The sequence below is a fragment of the Tubulanus polymorphus genome, chromosome 3 (genome assembly GCF_964204645.1).
Source record: "Tubulanus polymorphus chromosome 3, tnTubPoly1.2, whole genome shotgun sequence".
NCBI classification, from domain to species: domain Eukaryota; kingdom Metazoa; phylum Nemertea; class Palaeonemertea; order Tubulaniformes; family Tubulanidae; genus Tubulanus; species Tubulanus polymorphus.
In genome coordinates this window covers 24,346,721-24,362,127 of record NC_134027.1, presented here as the reverse complement: position 1 = coordinate 24,362,127, position 15,407 = coordinate 24,346,721, and the positions used below count along the sequence as shown (strand labels likewise).

At 38.7% G+C, this 15,407-nt stretch overlaps 2 protein-coding genes across 5 annotated transcripts; both read right to left on the bottom strand.

Annotated features, from left to right (window-relative positions):
- Nucleotides 1–723: 723 nt before the first annotated feature.
- On the bottom strand, nt 724–2,070 carry LOC141902720 (putative N-acetyltransferase camello). Of its 2 annotated transcripts, XM_074790560.1 has the most exons (3): nt 2,026–2,056; nt 1,771–1,837; nt 724–1,485 (listed from the first exon to the last, which is right to left on the bottom strand). In XM_074790560.1, exon 3 carries the CDS (start codon nt 1,478–1,480, stop codon nt 746–748), a length of 735 nt encoding a protein of 244 aa, XP_074646661.1. In that variant the 5' UTR covers nt 1,481–1,485; nt 1,771–1,837; nt 2,026–2,056; the 3' UTR covers nt 724–745. The 2 variants fall into 2 exon arrangements, with proteins under 2 accessions (XP_074646661.1, XP_074646660.1); XM_074790559.1 differs by lacking the exon at nt 1,771–1,837 and having other exon boundaries at nt 2,026–2,070.
- Nucleotides 2,071–3,612: 1,542 nt separating this feature from the next.
- Nucleotides 3,613–13,227, bottom strand: LOC141901447 (glutathione synthetase-like). 3 transcript variants are annotated; one of them, XM_074788674.1, is made up of 13 exons: nt 13,173–13,227; nt 12,100–12,235; nt 11,144–11,330; nt 10,349–10,424; nt 9,721–9,854; nt 9,150–9,192; nt 8,724–8,797; nt 7,592–7,756; nt 6,230–6,299; nt 5,691–5,882; nt 5,177–5,258; nt 4,554–4,743; nt 3,613–4,422 (listed from the first exon to the last, which is right to left on the bottom strand). In XM_074788674.1, exons 2-13 carry the CDS (start codon nt 12,191–12,193, stop codon nt 4,296–4,298), a joined length of 1,434 nt encoding a protein of 477 aa, XP_074644775.1. In that variant the 5' UTR covers nt 12,194–12,235; nt 13,173–13,227; the 3' UTR covers nt 3,613–4,295. The 3 variants fall into 3 exon arrangements, with proteins under 3 accessions (XP_074644775.1, XP_074644774.1, XP_074644776.1); XM_074788673.1 differs by having other exon boundaries at nt 13,129–13,221; XM_074788675.1 differs by lacking the exon at nt 13,173–13,227 and adding an exon at nt 12,926–12,988.
- Between the last annotated feature and the right edge of the window lie 2,180 nt (nt 13,228–15,407).

The following is a 15,407-nucleotide window of genomic DNA, read 5'->3' as shown; positions in this document are numbered from 1 at the left end:
TCCATATCCTGAAGCATTGCGGTTACCGCATGGAATTCCATCCACATTTCGCTACGAACATGGTCAACAAATACGGCTTGTTGAACTATCCTCTCGGGCACAAAGCCACGAATTTGATGTTGCAAGACCCGGCGGCTCTTCACGCCATGGTGCAAGAACTCGCGAAAGAAAACGAATTGAACGACTTGAAAATTATGTTGGATTGTTTAGTTTTGTTGGCGAATGACGACGGAAAACCGATCTTTATTTGGTGATGATCGTCCGCGAATCCAATCTCACACTTAACTTCAATTGGTCTTCACTGGACATGCAGAATTTCCTCATTTTACCAAAACAAACACGAACTTTCTGATACTTATTTCCTCTTTGTATTTTGCCATTATTAGAAATATTTCTGTTCACGAATAAAACGAAATAATTTACACGTTAAAATATTGCTTTTGCGCGGTAAGATTCTTTTTGTGCGGTAAGATTTGTTTTTGTGCGTTCGTGAAGGATGAAAACGAAATATTGTCATGTCCCCGCCGAATCAGTATATAGAAACAACTGTCAAACAAATTCGATTGATATTTTGGCATATTTGAATCGAAAAACTGGCCGACCAACGAATAGACTCTACTTTAAATCATTCGCTTGATAACATAACGAGGTTGAATAACTCAAAAGTACTTTTTATTTTGATCGATTAAAAATGAGCAAAGTCCTGAAATTTGTGTTCACCCATTGAATGACAAAGTTCAAAGTTCTATAAGTCGAGCCACATGTGTTGGACACATACTATAAAAACAGAATAAAATATCTCATATTCAACTAAACCACGTCTAAATCCGTACCTCGAATACAACCTTAGAGCCGCTATCTGTTCGGTGGCTGTGGACAAGTGAATGCGATCATAGTTATTTCGTTTACAGAAATTGACGCAGTGATCCAGCATTTTACGACCTATCGATAAACCTCTAAACGATACATCGACCGCCATTCGCTTCAGTTCCGCTACTTTTACAACATCGACGTCGGAATCGGATTTTCCATCGGAAACGATTCTGTATTTCGAATATTCGTCGAATCTTTCGTACAAACAATCCTCGTTAACGATAGCCACGTAACCGACGATTCTACCGTTCACTTCGGCTACGAAAAAGTTCGAATCCGATTCGGTTTGGTAAACATACGCTATATCTTTCAAATCGTTGCAACAATATTTGTGAAAGATACCGAAATGAAAGCAGTTGTATGAGGTTCTTATGAAGAGGAATAGCAGTGGTGCAGCTAACCCCAGTATAAGTGATGAGGTCAGCGCGTAAGTGACCAGCGCGAGGCAGAGCAAAGTCACTTGGATATAAGTCTGTTTCAACGCGTGTGGCAGTCCATCGGTGTAGCCGATTCGGAAGTTCACGTCAAATATTCGAACTATTCGTTCCGTGTCGTCGAAACCGTGCCGATAAGGACGTATTACAACTTCGAAATCAGAGGTCGACATCTACGCTGAAAATATGACAGACCAATGATACAAGTAGATAGCGAGTAGACTAATGATTATGAAGTGGTGAGATTGGTATCTTGTAGTGAAAATTTTCACATTCTTTTACATAATCCTTGCATATTCATATTCGCCGTAAAAATCTAGATTTTTTCACATCAAAATGTTCAAAGTAGGCCTACTTTCATAGGCCCCATTGCGAGAAACAGCAGAAAACTTCCGTCGCCGTGTGATGTCAAGAAGGCGTCGTGGTTTGTAAATTTGACGGAATAAATTTCAAAACAATATACCTGAATGAAGGGGAGCACAAAAGATGCATGCATGTGCTAGATCCTAATGTAGATCAGAAAGTGCATTCTGTAGAAAAGCACATCATAATTTCTTACAAACAAATTTCGTAAAATTTCACACATTTTTGCGAATTTTCACTTTTTTAAACAATTTTTATCACATAAATTTTAACATTTAGCATTTTTTCACGTTTGCGAATCAAACTATAATAGAAAAATCTGACCGATTATTTTCACGATAAAATCTACGCTTACCAACGCTACACCAGAACCTCTTAATCAGACAAATGTCACAATCACTGTGGCATTTAAATCCCTGTTAACGGTAGATAAATAAAATGTGCCATGCGAGATACAACTTCGTAGATTTATCAAAATGAAAGTACGCGTTTTGGCTGTTGACCAACATTCCGATTGAGCTGACCCGGAACAAACCTAGAAAAATACTTTGTGAATTTTAAATTTAAACTTTCGATTGAGTAAACTATTTCATTCCGAGTTGCTAGCTCGGAGTAAACGTCCAAAATCTTGGTTTTGCCAAATATGACGTATCCAGTGCGTTGGCGGACAATTCCCTTCATTTCGAACTAGGAGAGCGCACCTAGTCAGGAAACCAGTTATCGCTGATTTGTTGACCAATGCTTCCAGATTCCCCGCACACTCATTCACTTCATATTTCTACATAAAACGTCTATCGCGTGCGCACAAAGGGTCTATTGTGATATGAGTTCGCTGAAAATCCGCTAGAGGGGGCAGAGCATCGAACGACCCTTTAGACCCCGGATACGTTGATAAAAATCCCCCGAAATGAAACTAGACAATGATTGGAAAATACTAGTGAATTCAAAACCTGTTCATATAACTCGTAAGATTGTTTATTAGGCAACGTAACCATTTCTCGTTCATTATTGAACTTATTTGAAAACGACTGTGGGTGTAGTTCCATTTTCGATCAAATTGTCTGACAGTCGTTGTCAAACTGCTGATACAATTACCTGTAATCGGAGACCCCAATATTAGTGAGAACCAAGCTGATCAACCCATCCTATACTCAGCATCCGAGCAACAGAATCAGCACTAATAGACCACGGCTGCGCCTAGGATTCAAATGTTGTTGTAGGGGGCAGAGAAACCCGGACAGTTAGAGTTAAGCACCGATATAACGATCCTTCTTTATAAGCCCTAACAAAAACTCTGTTAGGTCTATATCAAAATGCTTATCAGTCCCAAGTGAAGGATTCTACATTAAATCTATATTGGATATTACAATAATCGTAAGATGTTCAAGGGCAGAAGCAGGTGCAATAGGGCAACATATGCCCCCTTGAAGGACGGCCCTGAGCTATATATTTATCTTCTATGCATCATCCAGACCATACGGATCCGGAATCACGTCAACTGGCTCCATCACACGCCAGGCACTCTATTAATCCTCTTGTCGGCTTCCGAACAAGTTGGAATCGGTATCAATAGATCAGGATTGAACCTGGGACATCCCTGTTTTACTCTTTAGTCCGTGTCCAAAAAAACTGAAACCTGGGACTATTTATCCCATTGTGTGGCCATTGTATGTCAAGTCGTTACTTACCTTACTCAAACGCATTTCAAATTATTAGAGTATTCCGGGTGACTAGTTAACAGGGCGATATGGGGGTCAGGGCTGCTCGCTAAATTGTTCTCAAAAAATCTATTTCTCAAACTAACCAAACAACGTATCAAAAACTGCACGATATCAGAGGCTACAAACTTCGAACTAACGATAGAAACTATAAACAACTCTTTATTCAAAATAAAATAGTATATAAAACAATAGTTTCATTATTTCAATTCATAAACATGCAAACCATCAACCACATTATTCCATTGAAAATACAAAGATTTATGCTAAATGTTAAGTAAAAAGTACCTTTTATAGAAAGACTGGTAGAATTAATCCTCAATACTGTTCCCCCAATATTTGGGAGGATCATGATTTCATGATTTTAACTTAAATTTTGTTCATGATGATAACATTGATTGTAATAAAAAGAAATAATTTAACAATCTATAATATCATACAGATTGGGTCTCCATCCAGTTCGACAGCGGTGTGGGTTTAGTTTGAGACTGGTCTAGCATAACTTCAACCCCACACAACTGCGCAACTGGATCCAGACTCGACTTAAACCATATGTTGAATTGTGATCCTACTAACAATTTATGAGCGACAAAGAAACAATAATTCGAAAAGACACCAGGCTTAGTCTAGTTTCATGAAAAAATTTAAACTTAAAACTTAAAGTTTGAATATATAGCACATGCTAGCTTATGTTAACGCATGGCAGTACATGTTAGCACATGTTAGTACATGCTAGCTCATGTTAGCACATGTCATAACATCTTAGCGCATGCTAGCACATGCCAGTACATGGTAGCTCATGTTAGCACATACTAGCTCGTGTTAGCACATGTCAGTACATGCTAGGACATGTTAGCAAATGACAGTACATGGTAGCTTATGTAAACAAATTTATAGATAATTGTTGTTAATCTATGAGAAATGGACTGTCTATAACCGATGCACCGGCCATAACACCACCTTCATCAGCACCGGCGGTCTTCGTGCGTAACATATGACCCACTGATTTATTCAACATGACCTCTTCGGGTGAACTGAAAATACAGAAACATATAACATCATCAGTTTAAAAGTTAATGTTAAATGGATAATCGATCTAACAACTTTTTATCTTATCATCCAGGACCAATTTAAGACGGAATATGAAGGAAGACATGTTTCTCACCCGAGTAAAATTCCATAGATTCCTAGCTCGGATATTGTATTGCGCAATGATACAGGCGCACCTTGATAAATGAGGTAGTTCTGTCCTTCGCACGGAAATATCCGCTGCATTAGAATATACGCCTTGCGTTCGTCGCTGTCTTTTATCTGTTCTAACAACGGTGGAATGTCAGATCCGTAGGTGTTGTTACCTGCAAGAATTAATATGAAACACATTAGTATTAGCTGAGATAGACAAGTAAGACTCTTCATATTGTGGGCTTTTCTTTAATCAGCATTAGCCTCTGTCACACCCCGTCGTTCAAGGATTTGAATCTGATAGCATCCCTTACAAGGATTTTGACTTGATAACATCGAGAGACCACATAGCACGCCCCCCCCCCCCACAGGGATTCATACTAGATGAAATTGTGAGAATACCAAATTCCTCTCGGCAGGGAATTGAACCCGATGACATCGTGAGACTATACTCCATTCCTCCGAGGCATGGGTTTGAAGCTGATGGCGAAGTGAGGCTCAGCCACATTCCTTCCTCACAAGGATTTGAACCTGATGACATGGAAGACTCTACCACACTCTCCCTGGCAGGGATTTGATCATGATGGCATCATGATTTAGACATACCTCCTCCTTCTCTCTGTGGTTTCATAACATACATCATTGGTTCTTTTAATGCCATACTTATTGCATGATCACCTTCAGGACCCTGAAAAAAAATGAATTCATCGAAAAACACTGACACCAGAGGTTGAATTTAACCTTTAAGACTGCGGACCTGAATCCAGAGTCAAATTAACCCAGCCACAATTGTAGAACTGGATCCATAGTCAAATTAAGCTTCACAACAACTGGATCCATAGTCAAATTAAGCCTACACAACAGTGGAACTGGATCCATAGTCAAATTAAACCTACACAACAGTGGAACTGGATCCATAGTCAAATTAAGCCTACACAACAGTGGAACTGGATCCATAGTCAAATTAAGCCTACACAACAGTGGAACTGGATCCATAGTCAAATTAAGCCTACACAACAGTGGAACTGGATCCAGTGTCAAATCAAACCAATCCACACAACACTGCAACTGGAACTGGGTCATTTTGCTCAAAACCAGTAAATGGTGTAACGGTAATTACCTGATCTAGTGAATATTGTCGAGCGAATGTTAACCTCAGTTGTTTAGCCACGTTCTCGTCCGGTATATATTTCTCGATGACGCCGTCGCGACACAGTTCCTGCTGGACCTTCTTACAACCGGACAGCTGATACTGGATCGTCGGACATTTTATAGCTTTTGATCGTTCCAACGTTAGACGCACCGACCACTCCTTGAATCAAAACATTACATCTGATCTAACACCGATCTGAATGCAGGGAAGTATCGTAATCAATTTTTAAGGTTTTTCTTTTGTGGAAAAAAATTCATAAATATCGCTTAAGGTTCAACTGCCGGGCTACACCTATCATATCAGAACTGTAGAGAATTGTAAATTTTTCTTTATCCGTGAATTGGGAAATAATGCCGATTTTGTGTGAATATGGATAAATTAAACCTGCATATGAGTCTTGATGACCTGTTCAACAGGTTTCAGTCAAATCTAAAATATTTCTAGTCAAATTTTTGAATATATCTTAATATGGGAGTTAAATCTCTTTTTGTCAATACGATATTTACCTCTTCCGAATAGTAGTCACTTTCCGTGTATCCAGTTCTAAAGTAAGCGACGGCTATTTCAACACCATCCCTGAAAAAATATCCATAATTATCAGGTTGAGGGTTCATTCGCTATACTAAACCTACATGACAGACATAATAGGGTATAGCAGGTTGAGGGTTAATTCACTATACTAAACCTACATGACAGACATAATAGGGTATAGCAGGTTGAGGGTTAATTCACTATACTAAACCTATATGACAGACATAATAGGGTATAGCAGGTTGAGGGTTAATTCACTATACTAAACCTACATGACAGACATAATAGGGTATAGCAGGTTGAGGGTTAATTCAGTATACTAAACCTACATGACAGACATAATAGTGTATAGCAGGTCGAGGGTTAATTCAGTATACTAAACCTATATGACAGACATAATAGGGTATAGCAGGTCGAGGGTTAATTCAGTATACTAAACCTACATGACAGACATAATAGGGTATAGCAGGTTGAGGGTTAATTCACTATACTAAACCTACATGACAGACATAATAGTGTATAGCAGGTCGAGGGTTAATTCACTATACTAAACCTACATGACAGACATAATAGGGTATAGCAGGTTGAGGGTTAATTCACTATACTAAACCTATATGACAGACATAATAGGGTATAGCAGGTTGAGGGTTAATTCACTATACTAAACCTATATGACAGACATAATAGGGTATAGCAGGTTGAGGGTTAATTCACTATACTAAACCTACATGACAGACATAATAGGGTATAGCAGGTTGAGGGTTAATTCAGTATACTAAACCTACATGACAGACATAATAGTGTATAGCAGGTCGAGGGTTAATTCAGTATACTAAACCTATATGACAGACATAATAGGGTATAGCAGGTCGAGGGTTAATTCAGTATACTAAACCTATATGACAGACATAATAGGGTATAGCAGGTTGAGGGTTAATTCAGTATACTAAACCTATATGACAGACATAATAGGGTATAGCAGGTTGAGGGTTAATTCACTATACTAAACCTACATGACAGACAGAATAGTGTATAGCAGGTCGAGGGTTAATTCAGTATACTAAACCTATATGACAGACATAATAGTGTATAGCAGGTCGAGGGTTAATTCAGTATACTAAACCTATATGACAGACATAATAGTGTATAGCAGGTCGAGGGTTAATTCAGTATACTAAACCTATATGACAGACATAATAGGGTATAGCAGGTTGAGGGTTAATTCACTATACTAAACCTACATGATAGCAAAAATACAATACCGGGTATGTATTTTTGATGACAGACATAATAGGGTATAGCAGGTTGAGGGTTAATTCACAGTATACTCAACCTACACGACTAGTGTCTTATCCTCTCGTAAAGTCATCGTGGCATTGATTTCCTTGAAATTTTTCCAGATAACTTTGATGTCGGGATTGTGTTCGTAGATCGACAAGTGGTGCCATCTTTTATCGATCGAGTTTCTAGTAAATCGCTCGACGACGAACAGTATCGCCGCGCTGCAATAAAACAACGAAATAATTCAGTAAATCCGGTGCTAGTTTTATAGGCAAGACTGGAAAGCAATCGCTGAAAACATTCGTGAATTGATACCGGTATCGAAGTGGTCTTGAATCTTAAGCCAAGGCACACAGCATGAAAATATAAATGACATGAAGTCGAGTCACATGACTGGTCCCTACTTTATATTTCTCATCCCTAGGTGGCGCTGTAGGTATGTTTTGGTGTTTCGAAATGTACAACATTAGGTGAACTACTACACATCAAAAACACATTCAATCAAAAATTAATTCCTTGTTTTCTTGTGTGTGCTTGGCTTTAGCCTTGTGCGGCAGGTTAGACTGGAATTACAATGTCCTGTAGCCTGATCAATAATTCAATAGCAGCCTTAGGTCTAAATCTAGGCACATTTAAAAGTTCTCAGATCCACACTTAAAACTAGACAGTAAAGAGCTAAACAAAGTGTCTGAAAATGAACGAAATTCAAACTCACGAGTTAACTGAAGCTCACAACCGCGGAATTCAGTCCCGAGATTCAACTGCAGGGATACAATGTTAAAGAGGATATGATAGCTTTACTATACAATCATGCATTAGTATAGTTTTGCTATACTTACTATCACAGGGTCTTTAAACGCTCTTAGCAATTGGATTAGATATCGAACTATTTCCTGTTCAGGAATTTATGAGATAATGACATTTATAATGGTTTCTATGATATATGGTTTCATTGAAAATGGAGCTGAAAAGCTTTTTCATTCAAATTACGTTTAATTACCATAATTAATCAATCATTACATGTGCAATTAGAATTATTAAGCGATCTATTCTAGAATGTCTAGTCCAATGTATCGTGATTAGTGGCTAGGGAACTCTGGTGGATTGTAAAATGGCACACTCAATCTGGTTCCACAGGTCAGGGTTGAAATAATCAACTCGTAGTTGAATAACACACAACCTACGTACTCTTTGTTATTATAAACGTCCCACGCCGCTACTAGACCTTCAGCTAAACCCTTCATAGGACAGTTGGCAGGAATCTGAAAGATTCAAAATTCAAATGAATTAATCATTAACGTTAACAAATCGTCTAGGGCAGTTGCGGTAGCACCGGTTTCATTCGAATCTGAATCCAGTTCCACAGTTGTGTGGGTCTAATTTGATTAGGATCCAGTTCCACAGTTGTGTGAGTTTACGTAATTTGACTCTGGATCCAGTTCTACAGTTGTGTGCGTTTAATTCAACTTTGGATTCAGTTCAGCCAGTTAATGTGCGGGTTTAATTTGACTAAATTCAATCATTCATTCAAAAACAGATTTATAAGCCAACTATGGAACTGGGTTTACATGTTAAACACCGTAAAACCGATACATTTAATGAATTATGGCTTACTTTATCAGTTAAATCCGAATGTCCGAGACGTTGCAGAATAAACCTGAAAAGTGATGTTAAATCTTCAGCATTTTCTACGCACCCACAATTATTCAGCCCACATCAGAGTGGCGATATAATATAGACACATCTAAGCCTTTTTAACCCTTTCAGTGCGTCTCCACCGCAGTGCGGTGTATAAATCAGTGATAGATTTTGCTAGTACACCGCGCACTGCGGTGTATTGATGTAATTAGTAATTATCTCTCTTGAAAAATGGCAGCACGTGTCAAACATAGTGAAATACTAGTAACTAATGATACACCGCATCGCAGTGTAGACGCACTACAGTGGTATTCCCGTTGTTCAACACACTAGGGTGGAATCTTTTAGAATTTTAAAATTATCTCCAGCACTATAGGGTATTAATTAGTCAGCACTGAAAGAGTTAATTAATTTCACAAAGTGGATTGTAGGATCTTATAGAATATCAAGATTGAAATCGCTGACAGCTCCACCTATAGGTGCCTAAAACAACTTGTATTGAAATAACGTATAGGCAAAAGTTGCCTCGGGACGGCTGACGACTTACCGGTGCATCTGTCCGATTCGCGACGAAAGCCCCGCGAATGACGACGCGATCGTGTTGAATTCGATTTGTTTGATGTTATTGTTCGAGGACGTGTCGACCATGTAGTCCGAGCGATGCAAACACAGCGACACATTCTGCAAAACATCGTTTTTTTTTTCAAAAACATTAGAATTTGATTCAAACTTCGATAAAACGAATATATTCCAGAAACGGAGGAAATGATCTAATCAGTAAACGTAGCCAAAAGCTTTGAATGGCAGCCCGTAAAATCGGGAAATTTTTAGCGTAGATTTTTGAAGAAAATAATGAAATATAATTTTTTTTAGAAAAACGATATCATTTATCGAGAAATAATAGATTTACATATTCAAATGCATAGTTTGATGACAACTCAATATCACAACAGGTTCTAAGAAGGGCTTTGAAAATAAATACATAATTATTACTATGATTATTATAACTTTTTTCAGGACCTGTACAGCCTATAGGCTTCCACTGCTTCCTTCATTTAACTGATATTCACTATTATCACTATTATATCTTGTATTTCCTTAAAATCTCAATGCAAAATATTTTATTATAATCATAAAAGATTGAAGATAATTCTAGCAAATAAAGGGAAACCGACCTGATTAATGCCTTCTCGTCGCACGGTTTCGTAGATATTCCACAAATTCCTCGTAAAATCATCGACTTCAACGGCTCTAAAAAAAGAATGGATTTAGTCATAGACTGTCATTGAATGTGCAAACAATCTGCAGCCTTAAACCAGCCCTTCACACTGTATTGTGTTTATGATCACTTGTTGAAAGTGCGCTGATAAAATGTCTAATGTCTAGTGTTTGTAGTTCATTTCTAATAAAAAATGTCCAAAACGAAGATCTGAACACATGTGAAGTGTGGACGATCAGTTATCTAAAGTGCGCTGATTTTTTTTTTTTGATACCCTCAACCCGCTAAGCGCCACGCATGGCATTATAAGCGGGTTCGATGTTTCTTTTTCCCCAATGGGGGGAGAGACCAGAGAAGAACCTTCGACCAAGAAACTCATGTCGCCACCAGGGTTTGAACCCATAAACCCTGGACTGACCAAACCAGTGACCAGCGGCTTAAACCACTCGGCCACTGCTCCTCTCCGATAAAGCATCTAATTTCTGGTGTTTGTAATTTCTATTTGAAAATGTCTCCGGTGATGCTCTGAACACAAGAACATGCATGATTGAACAGTTTTTGAAAGTGTGCTGATAAAATGTCTAATATCTGGTGTTTATAGTTCATTTTCAACTAAAACATGAAGTGAAGTGTGAATGATTGGACGAGTAGAGATAAACTATTAGACATTTAAGTGTGCAGGGTCCAGGCAGATTTTGATTGATGTCTGCTCGAGCGTAGTATACTATACTGATCTTCATTAAAAACCTACCCGGATAGCGAATTCTTCAGAAACTCGTGGTCATGCGCGACACGATGGTACAGCAGATTGTAAGCGGTCTGAACGTCGTACGCGGCGTTGAACGCTTTACGAGGAATCGGCGTCGGTATCAGAGAGAACGGACTATAACTGAGAACTTCGCACGACGTCGGCTCGGCTGCAGTTTTCATCATAATACCTGCAATAATAACATTTCTTTATTGTGGAAATCGTGGAATTAAGTGGCTTTCCTGTTTTTTGTTTTGTTTTTTTACCATTTGTATATATCAAATTTCGGGCACAAGCTTTGTACACGTTTTTACTGAATAAAGATTCAATTGAATTGCAATACTTGAATCACTAAAGAAAAACGAAATAAACAAGCGGTCAAAAAGTCAGGAGCCTACTGCATTCATCTCTCCCTGGGGAGAACTACAGTATTTCACGTTTTGACCAAAGTAACGCTCCTGCTCCTGGTAGGAGACAGGGGGAAGTGGCATCTGAGCTACAGCTCTCAGCACTCAGGGACTTATGAGTCAGGAGTGATAGGTAAGGTTAGTTATCTACGTAATCCTCGGTGGCAAGCTTTTACAATCGGATTGTAGCAACAGCAATCCGATTGCGGTTTGTGAAAATATCCGATCGTGAAACTAAACCACAGACAGGGTTAGGAAGCCTATTTGCTCCTGGGTAGTGAAGGAAGAAGTGCCAAATAGCCCCCTCCACCCCTGAGTGCTAGGAGAGAAGTGACATCAACAGAGCTACAGTGCTCAGAGTCATCTATCAAACCGCAGGTACCCCAAAGTGGCACCTGAGCTACATTTATCACCTCTCAAGGGGCTCACGAGCTAGTCTAGTACCTAGCCGTCGTTCCAGGGAACCGGTAACAACGACTAGTATTCAGACTACTCACGAGCCTATGTACATCTATCAGGCCAGTACCATATATCCACTATCGATTTTCTTACCTTGAGTAAAAGCGCATTCTTTAGCGAACGGAATAATATCGTCGATTACACGCTCGGTGAGCGGAACGGGGATACACGTCGGCTTCATGGCCATCTTTTATAACAACCATACAACAACAATGAGTTCCAAATAAACCTGAATAAGGAGAAAAAATACATTTTATTAATAACCTTGGGCCTTAAAGTAAACTCCAATGGTTTCTCAGTCTTGTGATAAGATAAAGGACTGGTTAATTATCCCTTTTTTGGACACAGTTCTACAGTTTAACCCTTTCAGTGCGTCTACACCGCAGTGCGGTGTACGAATCAGTGATGGATTTTGTGCAATGTATTGATTTAATTAGTAATTACTAATTATCTCTCTTGAAAGATGGTAGCACCTGTCTAACATAGTGAAATATCAGTAACTAACGATATACCACGCCAGGGTGTAGACGCACTACAGTGTTATTCCCGTTATTCAATACACTAGGGTGGAATTTTTCAGAATTTTCAAATTATCTCCAGCACTATAGGGTATTAATTAGCCAGCACTAAGCGGGTTAAAGAGTCAGAATTTGGCTCAGAATTGTCACAATTCAGCCTAGTCAGACTGTTTCTAAGCTCATTAGCCTACTTCATACAAAGAGCCTTATTGTCTGTCACATCTGCTCTCTTTGCAACGATTTGATCCATTATCTATGAATAATAATCGGTTTCTCTACTTAGGCTAAGACTAAGACTTAGGCCTATATCATGCATCTATTTGTTGAGCAAGGAATTCAGAAAATAAACTATGATTTGGCTAGAACTTGCTTTTCTTATTTTTCAGCTAATTATTGTTTACCAGAGAATACGCTCGCGTTATGCTGAAACTTTCTGTGGTGGAGTGAAGTGGACAGACAGACACTGACTACTGAGTACTGACGATGATGACAGTGAACTGACAGTACGAATACTGGTTGATCGCTGTCGTGACCCCTGACAGACCATTCATATCATCAACGATACTATAAACTAATTTTTCAATCAATATATCATCACAATTACCTCAAACAGCACCACCACCTTACTAAAAACTTGATAATAAGTACATAAATGTCAATTAAAGTGGGTCAATCATTGTGCGGGGCTGCTGTCAATTTTTCCACGACCTTGGGATTATTAGCACTTCTTCACCGAATATTCATACCGCCGTTCGATGGATATGGACCCGGACTCGGACCTAGTCGGTCGCCAACTAACCCTGACAGAGGCCCAAAATTCGGAATCTTTTGATACGATTTTGATAACTAACTGTGACCCTCGCAATTCAAACCAGTTTCGAGGTGCATGATCTCGAGAACAACAAGTGCGAGCGGGGAATCATTTGGCGTTTTTATCTACTAGTAGATGTTGATTCTTGTCAAATCAATTTACCAAAGTAAATTCTGCACTTTTATCTACTTGATTTATCAAATCGATTCGGCTAATCAATGCATTTATTTAAATGATTACTCAAATCGATTTGATAAATCAAGCAAATTGCTATTGGAGCGATTTGCTTGATTTGTCAAACTGATTTGAATAGATTTACATGGAGAATAAAGATGGCGGAAAAGAATCAGCACGAGTCTCCCAGCACTGGTAACAAATCCGCGCGTTTATCTAACTGCAAATCGATTTATCAAATCAGCGAGACAGGTTGATTTGTAAATCCAAAGCGATTTTCTTAGATAAAAACGCTTAATGACATTTCACAGTATTCCCGCCTTTCGATTGTCGACTCAGTTTTGTCCCATATCGTATCGTTTTGGCAATATTATTCTTAAGCTACATGGATGATGAATGATGTATTTTGATGTCTTACGTTATTAGTCTCGAGGTGGAATCTTTTGCCCAGAAGTTTTTCTTTTCTTTCAGAATTATTAGTCAAATGAATCGAAACAGAACAGAATTCAAGATATACGTTCAAACTAGAATATCAAAATACATTACATAAAGGCAACTATGGGAGAAGAAGAATGTCAAATATTTTCCTTCATGGCACAAATTTCAACGCGAGTTACCGTACTTGTAAAAGTCCCAAAAGACGTGTCACAACTTACTGTACGGTAGTTAGTAGTAATTGCTCCGCGTGCTTTCATCTAAACAATCGGTTACAGTTATTCTCGGTGAGTACGTAACTAATTACTCGCCACACGCCTAATTAAACATTAACAGAGTTTGTTTACGTCGACGGCTCACGATTAGTTGCTACGAAAGCTACGTGTTTGTCGCGGTCGGGCGGATTTTACGTGCCCGAAGCTGTTGTTTTTTGGGCAGGTGTATAAATATCGGCGATCGACGCCGTTCAGTGTGATATAAACAAACCGCGTTTAACAGCAGACGATCTGAGATCAACTTTAACGACACGTCAGGTGTTAGGCAGACGGTCTCTCTGCGAGATCAACCTTGGATCGATATTCATCCGAGATGCAGCGGCGTGGAATTACCAAAGGTATTTTACATCTTTTAAACTGAATACGAATTGGTAAATGAGAGGACTAATAGTTCAAAGTTGATTGTATGAAAAATACGAGCTTTTTAGCTCGCACTAGAAAATAAAAATTCACAATTTTTTATAATTTCAAGGTAACAAACACGTTTCCTGATTAATTCTAGGACACCAGGTTTACACACCTACAGCTCCTCTTGGAAAAACCTTCAGTTTCAACTTCGTTAAGCTCTAGACTATTGTACAAAGTTTACAAACTGCCTACTTTCGAGCGTTCTCTAGTATTTCTGGAACTTAAAAATAGTTGATTGAGAGTTAAGATGTTCTGTCACTTCTCTGTGTAAGTAAGCAAATGGCTTCTAGCGACAGTTTGTAATATTTTTCCAAAAATGTGATTTCAGGTTTTTATCACCAACTTAGACCACCGGATTGATAAATATGATTATCCGAAGACTTTTACTGCAAGCTAGAAGACATATTGGTGGTGGTTTTTATAGATATCTACTCAACGCCAAGAAAATAGTCGACTCCCGAAAGTCCGAGAAAAACAGGGGAACCACTGCATAATCAGAGCTAATTAACCCATGGTTATCATGTGATCGTTAAAAACAAAATGGATGAATCATCTTACATCCAGATGCAATTGCCAGAAATATGGAAGTAACGGTAACCGGGCGAAGTGGAAAAGAAGGTCGGCTCCGATAGAAATATCAACTGCCACGTAATGGCGTAAGGTATTAACAACGTTGAAACTCGCTTGCCGAGAAAATCTTCGTGATCGAAATTTAAGGATAAAGCCTTAAACAAAACATTTCGTTAAGATCGATTAAGAATGTCCTGTATGATAGTTCCA